Source organism: Daktulosphaira vitifoliae, unplaced genomic scaffold (genome assembly GCF_025091365.1).
Source record: "Daktulosphaira vitifoliae isolate Bord-2020 unplaced genomic scaffold, ASM2509136v1 Scaffold_1, whole genome shotgun sequence".
In the NCBI taxonomy this organism is placed as follows: domain Eukaryota; kingdom Metazoa; phylum Arthropoda; class Insecta; order Hemiptera; family Phylloxeridae; genus Daktulosphaira; species Daktulosphaira vitifoliae.
In genome coordinates this window covers 62,683,019-62,700,137 of record NW_026099572.1, presented here as the reverse complement: position 1 = coordinate 62,700,137, position 17,119 = coordinate 62,683,019, and the positions used below count along the sequence as shown (strand labels likewise).

Here is a 17,119-nt window from a genome sequence, read left to right as displayed (position 1 = left end):
TGAGAGCTGAGAAAAAGTAGTGACAGACAAAAAAAAAAAAAATAAATAAATAAATAAACACATTATGGTAAAATTAATACCTTCTCAGCTTCGCATCGAAGGTAAAAAAAACAAAACAAAATTAATATTGATGATATTGTATTTGAAAATTATATATATGATAGTAGGTTATGTATTTAACAATAATTAAGAAATAAGAATTTTCATTTTTTATTGCAATTCACCTAATATCTTACTATTATTCATCTTGTTTTTTACTTCCTCAATTACTAAAATTTCTGCATCTCATTTTCATGCATCCATGAAATTCCATTTTTAATAAAAAAATTTAATAATATTTTTTTTTTTTAAGAATTATATCAATTACCTTTTTGTAAAATTTTATTAAGCTACTTTAAATAAATTTTGTAAAATTTGTTTTAAGTAATAAAGTTAATGTTTAAAATTTTTAATTCTGTTTTATACAAAATATTTATTTCTATTTCATTCAATGGCAAAAAAAAAAAAAAAATGAAAAAATGAAGTAGATATACGAGAAGAGATTCAGAAAAATCGCATCTTGTATATCTACTTCATTGGTGATTTTTGTTAAATTTATAGAAGGACATCATTTATATTTTTCCATTTTTTGTTGTAGTAAATTATTTATTACTAGGCTCGGCCTAGCTGAGGCTCCACCCCAGACCCGGGGCCCAATCTCTCTTAAATACACCCCTGTTATACACAAAAATTATTAATAATCTAATTATAATAATTTTGTTTATATTATAGAATAATTAAAAAAAAATTTAGCAGGTTATTATAAGTGGCACACATTAAATTTAAATTAAAATTAATATTAAAATAAAATTAATATTAAAAATAAAAATAAAAATTTAATTTTGATAAATATATTGGTAACTGCGATTTAACGATGAACATCATAGTTATCATAGATGAATCCCAATTCAAAAGATAAACTCATAGTCTCATACATCATACATGAGAAAAAAGAAAATTATTAACTCTGTACTTAGTACTGTTCTTATAATGAAACTACAAACTTAAATAATTATAACGTCATGAAATTTATATATAAGCAATTTTTACTTGAGATGATGTTGCTGTGAGGCACACATATTCCGACATAAATGAGCAACCACAATTGGCCGAGAACAAAATCCACACAACGGGATTATTCAGAAGAACATATTTCTTCTAGACACATGTATCTGAGTAGCCCACAATTGGCTTAGAACAACAAATCCACATAAAAGGATTTATTCAGAAGAACCTATTTCTTCTAGACACATGTAGATTCATAACCATAAAAAAAGGTATCAGTCTTTTATCACAAAAAGACAACATGAAAAAATGTGATAGCCTTCCACAGTGTCGTCCTATTCTGCGGCGCGAACACATCATATAATTAAGTTTCATAATACATATCAGCAGAAATGAATCACTGCGCATAATACAACCATGCGCGTGGACTTAAAAAAAAAAAAAAAGCTCGTAAAACTTGCAAACGTAAATGGGCGTGACTGATGAAAATTTCAAACCTTAAGTCGTAAAACGCTGGCGTCAGCGAGCGTTTTTCTCGAAAACGGTCGAAATTTTAAAACGCTCGCGGGCTAGCGGCAAAAATTTTCCGACCTTCGACAATAATTTTCCCGGAGTCTGGTGACCGAGGACTTTCGTCGAAAAATAATTTTGAAAATCCGAGCACGCTAAGTAAATTTCCCAGAAAAGCGTTTTTTTCCTTGTTCTATTATATAATAAGATTTCAACGTTTACTTTTTATTAGGTGTTCCTTCAGTATTAAAAAAGTGAAAAATATACATTAAATATTTAGCATTATTGAGATTTTCATTTTAAAAATGTTTAGGAATCGATATTTTTATACTGAAAAAATAATTGTCATACAATTTTTTTTCAATGTAATGGTAATATGAATAAATTCTCTTATTTTCATACTAATAAAGTAACTATCAAAAATATCAACTGCGTACACTTGTGTAAATAGATAAACAAAATGAATTGTACCATAACTTAAAAAAAAATTATCTAGTTTCGCTTGAAATAATTTATACACTCATATTTTTATCTAATAATTGATTTGATCTACATGTTTAAGATTAGAAATAAATTGTAACAATGTTCATAATGTGAATAATTATACAATATAATAAATCTAAGTTTATTAGACGAAAAACTATAGTTATTAAGACTATTGTAACTTGTATCTATTTTTTATTTAAAACATTTAACATAATGATGAACAAATTGAATAAAAACAATTTATAGCTAAATTAAACAAGAATGTTTAATAATTTCACGGAATACATCATGATATCTTTAATATTTTAAAACATGTTTCGCTCAACCTCTTGCCAGATATTATTTTAAAATTGGGATATTTTTTAATATTATTTAATTTTATTTCTTCATAATCATTTTAGATGGATGTTTTGTGTTTATTAAAACAAATTCTACCAAATAATAAAAAATAATTATGTTAAAAACGAATATTACATTAAATTTTTGTCACATCTTAGACATACTTATAAGAAGTTCCTGTAAAAACTTTAAACATTTTCTCATGAAAACCGACATTTTAGGTGTATATTATTTATAGTTTTTAAAGAAACTACTAAGTTTATTGATGTAAACAATGAGTAAACTTTATCATTTTCGAGTCATTAATAACACATTAAAAAAATTTCAGATCTACAATTCACAGTTCAGGTGATTTCACATGATATTATAATATTTGCAAAGGCTATTAAATTAAAGAGGGCTTTTGAAATTTTCTCAGTAGCTCACCTAATCTATCCAAACCTACTTCTAGATATCATTTCTTACAACTTAAAAGAGTGCCAACTTTATTCTCAGCTGTACTCAATCTCCCGCCAAGGTATAAAAATGTTTATAGTTTCTGTAATACTATTTCAAACTTTTTATTGTTTCGTCATTTTCTTAATTATATAATTTTCTATTATTTCAACTGATTAAATTTAATGTAAATATTTAAGTAACACAAATTTTTGAGTATACTAATTAAATGTATAGTTAATATTAATTAATTGAGAAAACATTTAAATCATGCTTAAACATTAAATTAACATAATAATTATAAATAATAATGTAATTATAATAAAAATTTAGCACAAAAAAGTTAACTTAAAGATACCTATTAAATGGTAATAAATGATTAGGATATTCAATTAGTTCGCCCGATTCAGGTTCCGTTTCACATATGACATCTAATTTTGAACAAAAATAAATTATTAAAGAGAGTTACGAAATTGTATTCCATATTGTTATCGAATTGTGAATCAATTATTTGCAATATCTAAGTATTATAACGAAAAATATTTTTCAAATAAATTTTTTATTGCTCACACATACTAAAAATATATCAATAAAGTATTGGTAGGCTGTATTACATTTATAGAAGAATAATGTGCAATATTTAAATATAACAAAAAAATAATTTTAAATTTATTTACTGTATCAATAACATGTCTGTAAAATAGTACAAGTCTGCATAATAATAAATTATCACAGGATTCTGATATATAAGATTTATACACATTTGAAGTAATATAATTGTCTTTTTTAATATTATCCTTAATAAAATGTAAATATATTAAATAAATATTCACTATTATACAATTTAAAAATAATTTGGCATTTGTACATGTCGCCATGACTAAATTTTTTAGTTCTCCAAAAATATAATATAAAATATAATGGATAGTAGTAAATATTATATATAAATATATAATAGTATATATAGTTATATATATATATAAAGGACTTTATTATAAATGTATAGTAATAATTATAAAATAATTACCTTCTTGTCTAATCCCTTCTTGTTTATCTACTTCTGTGGTATTTTGTATCATATTTATAAAAACATTTTGTGTAAAATCTAAACATATTAAAATAGTAATTAGCTCAATTTTTAAAACTTATTTAAATAAAAAATAGATGTACAGTAGTGTAATAGGAAAACTTTACCATGTTGCTGAATCGTTTCTTGCATTACTACTTCATTGTTATGTTGTATTAAGTTTAAAGAAGGATTTTTTGCAATATCTAAGTATTATAACAAAAAAATATTTTAACTAAATTTTATATTGCTCATAAGAATATGTAATTTTTAAAACTTTTTTTCTTTTACATTTTGTGTGCTAACCATCTAATAGACTAAGTTTAAAAATATAATAAAAAAATTATCCATGTACTTTGTAATGGCTAAACTATTAATTCTCATTAAACACAATACGTAAATATCGAATAAGATATTCCGAAAGTTCAAACTATTAACTTTTATACAAAATGTTAATGTAAAAGTCAAAGCAGATATAGATATTACGAGAGAAAATGTACAATTTTCTTCCTCAAATTTCTACATCAACGCCATTTTTAAAGATACTTAATATATTTTTATATCGAATTGTGAATCAATAACATATATATGAAATGGTGCAAGTATGCATAATAATAAATTATCACCGGATATAATTATTTGATTGTACCCTTATTTGAATTGATATATAAAATTTATGTAATGTTACAGCTATGAGTAAATTTTGTAGTTTTCCAATAATTAAGAATAAATTATTACGCATTTGACATTTATCAATGAAAATTTATAATCTTTATTTTATAATACTTGTATACAAAAAAATAATTAATTTATGTGTCATAACATATACACTGTTGTACACTAGTTATTATACAGGGTGTTCAGTAAGTCAGGAAACGGGTATCTATTGTTCTCATTGTTACAAACAATGAGAACAATAGAAACCCGTTTCCTGACTTTCTGAACACCCTGTATATGAAATAGTAGGATGATCCTTATTTATACTTAGTAATTTTTTTTTTTAGATAAATTTGATGTCAAGTGATCGGAATTTAATTCTATACAGAATTCAGAAAATATTGGTAAATTTTGAGCGTCCTAGGTCAACCCCTTCGAGTGCCTGGAAGGAGTTGAACATTAACAAAAAGATGTAGGAATTTATTATTTATTATAAATAGAAAAAAATCCACAGAATTAATAATTCAGTAAACAATAATGTCAAAAAAATTTGTTGTGAAATAGTTGTCATATTTAATCCCAGGACAGGTAAAGGGTCAAATTTATAAAATAAATATATAAAATGATAGGTAAAAACATTATGCATCTATAACAAAAAAATTATAATGATTTGATCATTTTTAAAAAAGTTATGGCAGTTTTAAGTAAAAAAAATTGAAAAATTTTCGAAAATTAGCAATTTTTTAATTTTTAATTTTTTTTTTGAGATTTTCCCCATTTACGGGGACGAGGGAAATTTTTTCAATTATTGGGGGTAATGTCTTCGACCAGATACGATTGATACAGACACAAAAAATATATATATAAAAAAAAACTATCATAATAAAATTAATACATTCTCAGCTTCTCATTGAAGCTAAAAAATGTTAATAATGTAATTTTTTGTAGTACTACAATTTCAGTGTAAAAATTGATAAAAATATGAATGTTAAAACTTGAATTAATTGCGATGTAACATTTTTTACTAAACTGGCTGTAAAGAATCCTTGATATTTTTTTCTGTACTCTCGAACGACCTTTATAATAAATAAATTATTATTTGATAAACGATAACAATGACTATAATAATAATTAAATTATAAATAATTACGTGTATCGTTTTTCATTTTCATTTTTAGTAAATTTTGTATTAAATTTACTCAACAGCTCTATTCCTTGTTCTGCTGCATCGTTAACTACCGCTAAGCTTTTACAAATATTTTCTCCATTGATATAATGTTCATTTGTGCTTTAATATTGTAGCTTTTTATTTAAAAATGTATTATTGATTTGAAACCTTAGGAAAAATTGTTATGATTTCGTCGATAGTAAAAAAAGGGTAGTCCTTGTTTAAAAAATCTATAACGTTGTAGTTTTTAAAATTAATTTTTTTTGAGGTTCTCCTGAAAATTTTACATCTTCTTCGTCATTTATATAGTCCACCATTTGATTGCCCATTCGTCTCTTTATATTTAAATGAATACGATCGTCAAAAATAGATAATACTGAAGTTTTCTCTTAAAGGTACCATAAATAGTTTACAATTTTTTTGATAGCTAATTAAGCTACTTGTGCATTATCAGATCTGTATTCATCAAGTGCTTTTATAGTTAAATGAGAATTGCTTGATTGAATTAGGAAAATAACAGTTTTTAACAAAACGATTTGAACACATTTATATTATTTTTCAATTTTTACACTAAAATTGTTGTACTACAAAAAATTACGTTATTACTTTATTTTGATGCATTTATTATTTTTATAAGTTTTTAAAAAATATTATAAAAATAAAATCAAACAGTTTTTATTAGTTAAACTTTGAATAATAAACACTATCTATAGATTTGTATCGAAGCGTTTTTTATGATAGTGATTTTAATTACTGTCATATATCATTATACTTGACCCAACTATGCCACATCCATACTGTGTATTATGTATACGTTTTTAAAAAAATTTTCTTAGATGCAATATTTTTGTATTTGTAATATTTATAAAAATAAAAACGTTAAAGATCAAAAAATTGTATCTGTTCACGAAAAATAAAATTTAATAGTTTTTATTAGTTAGACGTTGAACAATCAATGTTACAAAAAATTCATAAAGATCTTTTTTTTTGACATTATTGTTCACTGAATTATTAATTCTGTGGAATTTTTTCTATTTATAATAATTAAAAATATATGTATAAAAAACTAAATTCCTACATCTTATTGTTAATGTTCAACTTCTTTAAGGTACGTGAAGGGGTTGACTTAGGACGCTCAAAATTTACCAATATTTTCTGAATTCTGTATAGAAAAAAATTCCGATCACTTGGTATCAAATTTGTTTAAAAAAAAATCACTAAGTATAAACATAGGGACATCCCTATTATATACATGTTAAATTGATTATTGTATCACATCTTGTATTATGTTATTATATTGTATGCATCTTATCTTGAAATAATATTCAAATTTTAACTGAAACTCAATAAAAGCTTGGACGACAACATTTCATGGGGGTAATCAATAATAATATTAAAAAGACTCAGCTCTGCTTATACATCAGTGTGAGAGAGAGAGAGAGAGAGATAGATAGAAGTAGTGAGCGAGCGTCTCTTCTCCAATAATTGAAGTTCTGAATCCAATATAGAATTCAGAATTCTTTCATTTAATTAATTTTTACTAGCCGCGACCCCGTATTGTCGTCGGTATATTTTAAGACGATATTAAATATAATTAATTTGCGTCGAGACTGTATTCATTTATATAAAAGAAACGTTATAAATCTTTACAAAAATCTTGATGATCTTCATACAAGCTATCTAAAGAATTAAGTAAATTTATATTATCCCAATTATAATAAAACAATAGATTGATTTACATATCATTTCATTTACTTATTAATAACTATTTAGTGCTTGGACATGTACTTCGACTAGGTATCAGATAGGAGGTAAAGACCTTTACAAGAATACCTCAGCGTTTAATACCTCTATGAGAGGATATTTATTCATTTATTTTTATATCTACTTGTTTTTAGTGTTCTAAGCCCTCAGACTCTACAACTCCGATAGAACCTATGGATTGACTATATGGACTAGCTCATGAATTGACCAAATCCCCAAATATCCAGCCTTGGTCAATATACCATTTTATACTCTTATTTTTGTATTACTACACAGAGAAATAAAAAATGTGGTCATCGAAAATAACTAGTGGTTCTGTGTATTGATGACATTGTCCCCCTTTAGATATAGCCATATTATATAGACACAGCATTTCTCTGTTCAGGAATAGCATAGCCAACTGTTATGACTCTAGGTATACGTTGACAATATTTAAGCCAATTTAAAACTCATTTAAATAAAATTTATATGTATAATAGTGTATACAGGGTGTTCAGTAAGTCAGGAAACGGGTTTCTATTGTTCTCATTGTTTGTAACAATGAGAACAATAGAAACCCGTTTCCTGACTTACTGAACACCCTGTATAATCAAAACCTTACATTTATGTTGAATCTCTTCTAGCATATTTTCTTCATTGATATGTTGTGTCAAATCCATAGAAGGATATTGTGCGATATCTAAATATTATAACAAAAAAAAGAATTTCAAATATGTTATTATCTTATTTATATATTCAAATAAATTTAACCATATTCAATGAAAATAATATAGTAATGGTTTAAAATTTTTAATTCTGTCTGATACACAATATTTATGCCTATATTTCATTCAATACCTAAAAAAATATTATGAGCAATATTGTTATATTGTGTCAAATTTATAAAAGATTATTGTCCGATATCTAAAAAAATAAAAATGGTTTTTAGATTAATTAGAAACTTTTTTTAACTAAAAGTAAATAGACAATTTTAAATCTATTTAAATTATAAAATAGATGTATATTAATATATTCAGAAATCATTACCATAATGTTGAATACAAGTATTTTGCATGATATCTAAAAATAATAAAACGGTTGTTAAATTTTTAAACAAATTAAATTAACGTAATAGTGTTATTTTTAAAATTTAAAATTTAATTGAAACCCAAAAAACAAATTTAATGTTAAAACTATTTAAAACTTATTTTAATTTTAATTAAATGAATAGACAAAACCTAACATTCTTGTTGAATATTTTCCATCATATCTACTTCATTGGTATATTGTGTCAAATTTATGGAACGATTTTTTGCAATATCTAAATATGTTAACAACAAACAATATCAAATAAATTTTACAATGTTTAAAAAGTTATACCTTGCTTGACATTGGTATGAGGTAGAGCAGGTAAAAAGGTTTCACTTGTTTTTGAATCAAATTTAAATCCAAGTTCAACATACTTTTTCCAGATTGTCGTTAAGAATAAATTGCTCATTTTATCACTTAGAAAAATTATAAAATCTTCATATCTTTCTTGACATTTTTGTGTAACAAATTCGTCAATCCAAATATTCCAAAAAGAAGTTATATCTAATTGTTTTATTTTACATAAATATACATCATCTTTGAGTTTAATATCACTAGTTTGTATAATTTCCGTGATATTGAATAATGCAGTATGAATCGAGTCTCTGTTGTTTTTTAAAGGAACCAATTTCTTTAAAGATTCAATTTTCTGTAAATTTATTAAAACCTTACGTAGTAGAAACCGGACTCTATTTAGAGTATTTAAAGGCTTATTGTGATATTTTTCTATGGCATATAAAGCTCCTTTTATAAATTTTGCTATAGGAATGAGTTCTATTATTTTTTCTAAAAGTTTGACTGTACAATTGTGTGCAGTAATTTGACCAGAACGAAGTAGCTTATAACAATATTCTTGAAATTTAAAAAATATACAAAACATTGTATGTAAATCATTTGCATAAGAACATCCAAGGAATATTGTTGCATTACGTATAAAATTGTCACAGTTCTGTAATGTTACAGGTTTATTAAGCACATCGTTCAATGTATACACATTGCGTCTATAAGTAATACATTCGACATCATTTATATTTTTCCATCCAGGTTGATGTAGTAAATTGGTTATTATATCTACGTTTTCTCTTTTATTATGTGTTCCTTCAGTATACAAAAAAACAAAATATGTATAAAAGTATATTTGAATATATAGTGTTATTACCATTTTCTGTTTCGAATAGTTATCAACTATGTTATACTAAAAAAAAAAAATTGCCATATAAAATTTATTTCAATGTAATGGTGATATTAATAAAAAAAATGTATTTTCATATTATAATAGTAAAACTAGCAAAAATGTTAACTGTGTATACAGGTGTATAAATGTAAACAAAATGTATTTATGCATGAGTGGAAGAAGAAGCAGGGTTGTTATGTTTTAAACAATGTTTGTATAAAATTATAAAATTTACATTGGTCGTCTGAAATAAAATTCTTTTTTTTAAAAACTCCAAGAATTACGGCTCAGTGGTATTTCCTGATCAACATTAAGATTAACTTTTTTGTCTATTAATTGATGTTATATATCTGTGTGATAATAGAAATGAATTTTGTTAATGTTTTTAGCATGAATAATAATATAATATATTAATCGAGTTGTAGTAGACGAAAAAATACTTTTTATTATGAAACACATTCGGGGTGGATGTGGCCGTGGCGGAATTTACCATCCAGGAGGGTGCAAATGTAGTGTTGCACCACAGTGTCGATGTGATCGGGCTCTGCGGGCTTACGAACCATCGGCATAATCGCAGAATTATTCTAGCTCGATGAATCGGAAGCGTCCTCAGATTGCGAATAGCGGAACGGCCTACATATATGCAGGTTAGCCGCGAAATAAGCAGTCCATTCACTTGTACTGACGAATAAGCGGTAGCGTTTGGATGCAAACGGAGAATAATAATGACAACGCAACCTGTGACGTTAGCCGCTCACTGGTTGGATGGAGAGGCTATGAGGGCAGCACCCTCAAAACATATCTATTTATGAAAATTGAATTGAACAGAATACAAGTTATTCGAGGGTCTCCCTCCCGGGAAGTGTGGTTTCTCGTCCAGGCGTTCGTTGAATCGGTCTTGAAAAAGAAGGAGGAAGCAGAACGCCTGAGACAGAGGTAGCCATGCCGCCCGGCACAGGAGGACTGAGGCGCTTGTTTAGGCGTGTGCCTTAGGTTCTTGTTTTTGTGTTATGTTTTTTGGCCAACCCTCCCTAACGGTTCCTACTCTGGGATTCGGTTAACGGGAGGGGGCCACACCACGTTGCGAATCAGCTCTTAATTAATTTCGGGCTGATTCACAACATGGTGGCGTGAATTATATAGATGGCGTGGGCCACCCTGAAGTAATTCCTAACGGCATTTCCAGGGCGGCCCACAGTAATGACGGCCAGATGTGAGGAGTGTCCGTCCTTTTGGAGGTCCGGGGATCGGGCGCCCAGGCTGACAGCCTAGCTGACAGCTTGAAGGGTGCCCTGAAGGAGCATGACGTGCGCGTCCACCGTCCGGTGATGTCAGTGCCCGTCATGCTCCTGGACGTGGAGGAATGGACGGAGGAGAGGACAAGGTGCCGCCGGAAATCGGGCCCGTTGTGGTCCGAGAGAACTCCGGCGGCAAAGGGCGTTACGCCCGGGTGGAGGTGTCGGCAAGGCTGGCCCCTCGCCTTGCAGGTCTCGCCCGTATCCGCGTGGGCTGGGTCACCTGTAGGCTGAGGATCCTTGGCGACAAGGGTCCGAGGTGCTACAGGTGTCTGGAGCACGGGCACGTGGCTCAGACCTGCAAGGGACCGGACAGGTCCAAGGGGTGCTTCTCCTGTAAAAAAGAGGGGCACCAGGCCAAAGACTGTCCGGGTGCGGGGCCAGCCTCAAAGGCCGCGAAGACAAAGGGGGGGCCTGGAAAGAAGGCTCCCCCTGGCAAGAAGAAAGGGGGAAAGGCCGAGGGGACTCCCGGAGCGCGGCCCGCTAGTGGATGAGATTCCTTCAAGCGAATCTCAACCACTGTCGGGCCGCTCAGGACCTGATCCGGCGGGCAGCGCACGAGATGGGCACCGACGTGTGCATCGTCTCGGACCCGCACGCCGGATCGATCCGGGACTCTGCCGGCTGGTTCTTGGACCGGTCCGGTAGAGCGGCGATCGGCGTGATGGACCGCGGCCTGACGGTCGCGGACATTGAGTCGGGCGACGNGCCTGACGGTCGCGGACATCGAGTCGGGCGACGGTTACGTAGTGGCGAGGATAGACGGCATGGACGTCTTGAGCTGCTACGCGCCGCCCAGCTTGCCGATCGCCGGACTCCTCGAGTCCGTGTCCTCCTGCCTACGGGCGAGGAGGCTCGGGCGGCCACGCGAAGGCCGCGGGGAGCTCGTGGCCGGGGATTTTAACGCTCACTCCCCGGTCTGGGGGTCGGCGGACATGAATCAGCGTGGCGAAGAACTGTTGGACCTGATGTCGGCCCTCGGGCTGGTGTCGGCCAACAGGGGATCCACCCCGACATTCGAGGGTCACTCCTCGAGCTCGGTGGTGGACGTCACGCTGGTGTCCCCGTCGCTGCACCCGCACGTGACCGGCTGGTCGGTTCTCCCGTACAGGGAAAACCTCAGCGACCACCGGTACATCGTGTACGAGTGCGGCGATGGCGGCCGTCCCCCTCGAGCCGTGCCCCGCGTGCCGTCTCGCGGTGGGCGAGTGGGCTGGCGAGTCGGACCGGCCACGGACGTCGACGCTTTTGAGACGGGCTTATTGCTCGCTCAATGGTCGGCGCCCGCGGTACCGGACCGGCGCGTCTCCGCGAGCGAAGCGGCGGAAGAGTTGGACCGGAGGGTGGTCGCAGCCTGCGACTTCGCCCTTCCGGCCAAACGACCGCCGTCGACTCGCGGACCGCCAGTCCACTGGTGGAACGCCGAGGTGGCGGCCAGGCGTGAGGAGTGCGTCAGAGTCAGGAGGACTATGACGCGCTCCAACCGTTGGCCGCGGGACCTGGAATCCCCGGACCCGAGGGAGGCGCTAAGGTCGGCCCGCAAGGAGCTGAAGCTCGCCATCAGGCGGGCCAAAGCGAAATGCTGGGCCGAACTCGTAAAGTCGGTGGACCACGACCCGTGGGGGAAACCCTACCGGGTCGTTATGCGGAAGCTCCGCGGTTCACCGGCTTCCGGTCAGCTGGAGGCGGAAGTGCTGGAAAGGGCGGTAGACACGCTCTTTCCGACACATCTGCCCCTGCCTCCCCCGGCGTTTGGGGACGACGTGTCGGTGGTGGAATTCACCAGCCAAGAAGTAGCTGACGCGGTGGCGCGTGTGCGGGGCCGGAACACAGCTCCCGGCCCCGACGGGATTCCAAACCGGGTGTGGAAGTTGGTCCACGAGCTCACCCCGGATTAGATACGCGCCGTCGCGAACCGCTGCCTCTCGGAGGGTGAATTCCCCACGAAATGGAAGAAGGCCAGGCTGGTGCTTCTGAGAAAGGGTGACAAGCCCGAGGGTCTCCCCTCGTCGTACCGACCGCTTTGCATGTTGGACGACTTGGGGAAAATCCTCGAGCGGCTGCTCGTCACCCGGATCGAAGCCCACCTGGCCGACGTCGGTGGACTGGCCGAGGGCCAGTTCGGCTTCCGGAGGGGGAGGTCGACGGATGACGCGGCCTCCCTCTTCAGGGACTTGGCCCTCAAGGCCAAAACTGAGCAGGGTTTCGGGGTGGCGGTGAGCTTGGACATCCGAAACGCGTTCAACTCCGTGCGATGGTCACACATCCTCGGAGCGCTGGACGCGTTTCGGGTGCCTCCTTACCTCGGGCGGATGATCCGGTCGTACTTTAGCGATCGGGTCATCTCTTACGAGAGCGCCGCGGGCCCGAGAATCCTACCTGTTACGGGAGGCGTCCCGCAAGGGTCGGTTCTCGGGCCTCTGCTGTGGAACATCGCGTACGACACGCTGGTGGTGGCGGAAGGCGCCTCGGCCGAGGAGGCTGGATCCCGGGCAAACTGCGCGCTCAGCGCAGTCACCGCCTGGATCCAGCAGGAGGGGAGTGGACTTAGCCTCGCCCTGGACAAGACCGAAGCGGTCTTGTTCACGGGCAGGTACAAGTTCACTCCTCCACGGCTCGCCGTGCTGGGGGTGGAGATCCCGCTTAAGGACTCCATGACTTATCTGGGCCTTGTCATAGACAAACGTCTAAAGTTCGGGCCGCACATTACTCGTGCGGCCCAACGGGCCCAGAAAGTCATGAATTGCCTGGCGGGAATCATGCCCAATCTGGGAGGGCCGAGAGAGATGCGGCGCAGACTTTTAGTCAGCGTCGTACACTCGGTCCTCCTGTACGGGTCCCCGGTTTGGGCGGATACTCTTGAGTATTCGTCCAAAAACCGTGAAGCCCTGCTCAGGGTGCAGAGGCGGGCGGCGATCCGGACTGTTTCGGCGTACCGAACGGTGTCCGGAGTGGCGGCGGGTATCCTGTCGTCACTGCCGCCCGCCGACCTGCTCGCCGAGGAACGCGCCGCCGGGCATGAGCTCCGCCGAGAGCGAAACCGGTCCCTCGAACCCGAGGACCGGCTAGCGCTCAGGCGGATGACCATGTTCCGGTGGCGGACTCGCCTCTCGGAGGAAACGAGAGGCGAGTGGACCAGGTCCCTCATAGGACCCGATCGGCTGGACAGGTGGGTGGACCGGACTCACGGTGAGATGACTTATCGTCTCACGCAAGTGTTGTCCGGCCACGGCTGCTTTAACGAGTACTTACACCGTATTCGTAAAGCAGCCGCGCGACGTGCGACCACTGTTCGGATCGCCTGGGAGAGGCTGATAGCGCTTTGCACACCCTCTTCCGGTGCGAGGCGTGGGCCCAGGAACGGGACTCTTTGGAGTCTCGACTAGGGTCCACGTTCCGAGTCGGGTCCATGGTGGACCTGATGTTGAGGAGCCGGGAGGCGTGGAGGCTCGTCCAGGTGTTCGCCGAATCCATCTTGAAAAAGAAGGAGGTAGCTGAACGCCTGAGACAGAGGCAGCCGCGCCGCCCGGTACAGGAGGACCTAAGGCGCTGGTTTAGGCCGGCGCCTTAGGTACTAGTGTTTATATGTTTTATGTTTATGTGAGTTATTTTTGCCCCTTCGTTTTCAANAAAAGTATGCCACGGTAATGGGCATAGCCATGGCTGCTGTTGACCTTCGGGCCCTGGGCATTGAAGTGTCCGGGACCCGGAGAACCCAGGCGGGGGCCGTCCTACTGGAGGTCCGGGGAACCGCGGAACAAGCGGACCTTTTGGCAGCCAAACTGAAGATGGCCCTACAGGAGATGGACGTGCGGGTTCACCGACCTTCGATGACCTGCACTGTCCTTCTCCTGGACGTGGAGGAGTGGCAGGAGGAGCGAGACGTGCACCGAGCACTTTGCACCGCCCTGAAGTCTCCTGACGGAGAACTGCCACCGCACGTGGGGCCAATCACGGTCCACACGAACACCGGCGGTAAAGGGCGGTATGCAAGAAGCGAGGTACCCCTCAGAGTTGCCCATCGCCTGACATCGATTAACCGAGTACGGTTAGGTTGGACATCATGTAGGCTGAGGATTCTTGATAAGGGTCCTCAGTGCTACAGGTGTCTGGAACGTGGGCACATCGCCCATGCTTGCAAAGGGCCAGACAGGTCGAAGGCCTGTTTCAGGTGCAGGAAGGAGGGGCATCAATCAAAAGACTGCCCTAGCCAAAAAGTAGGTCGGAATCAAAATCCGACCGTCAGTTGTGATGATAGCCCACCCCCACCTCCACGTGGACAAACCCGGGCAACGGACCCTCTAGTGGGGTCCGGCTAACAGGGGGGGACTACGCCGTGCTGGGATTCGGCTCTGGTTTAAACCTGGGCCGTATCTCAGCGCGGTGATGTGAAGATGAAGGCGACGTAGGCCGCCCCGAAGCAATGCCTAACGGCAGTTCCGGAGCGGTCTACATTAAGTCGAAGAGGAGAAAAAAAAAAAAAAGTAGGCGCTGAGCTGAAGCTCGCCATTAGGTGGGCCAAAGTAAAGTGCTGGGCCGAACTCGTGAAGTCGGTGGACCACGACCCGTGGGGGAAACCCTATCGGGTCGTCATGCGGGAGTTCCGCAATCCACCGGTTTCAGGTCAGCTGGAGTCGGACGTGCTAGTAAGGGCGGTAGACACGCTCTTAATTTTTTAATTCTATTTGTGTGTATTACTACTAGTTAATAATATTTTACATTTTTAGGTAACATGTTGCTATAAATATCAATTCTAAAAAAATATATATAAGTAGGGTAAAATAGAGAGTTCTGCGCCCCCCCCCCTTCACCCACCCACCTGTATTGTGGGCGGGCGGGGGGCGTGTCATACAGTGGGCGTGGTCTCTCGATTGTGGGGGTAATGGTGGATCGCATTCATGAGGGTGGGGGTAAGGAGAAGGCGTGGTCTTATCATTGATTGTGTACGGAGAGGCGTGGTCTTATCATTGATTGTGTAAGGGGAGGCGTGGTCTTATCATAGATGGGTGTAAGGGGTGGCGTGGTCTTATCTATGATTGGGTAAGGGAGGAGGAAAAGGAGGCGTGGTATTATATTTATGGGGTAAGGAGGAGGCATGGTCTCACTATAATGGGAGTAATAGGTAACTTAGGTAGGGGTCTTAAGGTCAATGAAAATGGCGGATTAAAGTGCGCATGCGCACTATAACTTCATGTCAGTGGTGGGGTAGGTAGCCATATGGTTGTCTCCTCCTACGATGTCATCTACTGGAGGGTAAGGTAAACCTCATGTGAACTGATAACGGTAACTGATAAGCGTACGTGTAAACATACACATCACATTGAAATAGTGTACGTCATATAGTGGCCGCCGTTGTCACTATAACATATTTACTTAATATTAACGCTACGACTCCGTCAACAATTCCTATACAGGAAAGGGGTAATGAAACATAACATAAACGAACCTATAATGTGTGGGGATGAATCCAATTATATTATTATTACTACTATATTATAACTCACATTACCGTCTACATTTTATAAGAACAAAGACAACCTCTGTCGATTTGGCATAATAAATTCTAAGAAATTTATCATGGGTAACCAGACGCTTAGCTAAGCATATTTCCAACATCAAAGGTACCGTCATATTATAACGTTCATAGGCGTCTGCATTTTTATTTTTTACATAGTATTTTATCATTGCCTATCACCAGATGCTTAGATAAGCATCTCGTTAATATTAGTATATTACTATTAATTATATAATTAATATAATTACTATAATTGGTAATATATTTTTAGAATTACTATGTTTAGGTTGCTATAATAGTATAATCGCTATTATTATTATTTTCTACTGCGCCTTTAAAATAATAATATGTGTATCGCATTTTATTTTATTATATTTAATTTGACAATTTTTTTATACCTATAACTAGAGGTATTACATTTAAAGTAGCACCCCCACTACCAGCACCCCCGAGTCTTCACTGCGTTTATCATTTAATGTATACATTACATTGAAATAGTGTACGTCAAGTAGCGACCGCCGCCACCACACTTGACTATTCCTTGAACGATTTGTAACAAACTCTATTAAGACAATTGGGTGTGAGGTGCGCACAATGT

General features: G+C 37.3%; 2 protein-coding genes across 2 annotated transcripts in view; both read right to left on the bottom strand.

The window, feature by feature from the left end:
* Positions 1–1,469, bottom strand: part of LOC126905552 (uncharacterized) — an 11,811-nt gene extending 10,342 nt beyond the window's left edge. Inside the window, exon 1 of the mRNA XM_050685372.1 lies at positions 1,090–1,469. The gene's annotated coding sequence lies outside the window, so the exon portion shown is untranslated. The remainder of the gene's footprint in view (positions 1–1,089) is intronic.
* Positions 1,470–2,252: 783 nt separating this feature from the next.
* Positions 2,253–17,119, bottom strand: part of LOC126905510 (uncharacterized) — a 101,424-nt gene continuing 86,557 nt past the window's right edge. Inside the window, exons 11-14 of the mRNA XM_050685248.1 lie at positions 4,009–4,086; positions 3,842–3,919; positions 3,173–3,245; positions 2,253–2,471 (exon numbers count right to left, since the gene is read on the bottom strand). Of these exons, the coding sequence (XP_050541205.1) occupies positions 2,438–2,471; positions 3,173–3,245; positions 3,842–3,919; positions 4,009–4,086 (263 nt within the window). The 3' untranslated portion in view covers positions 2,253–2,437. The remainder of the gene's footprint in view (positions 2,472–3,172; positions 3,246–3,841; positions 3,920–4,008; positions 4,087–17,119) is intronic.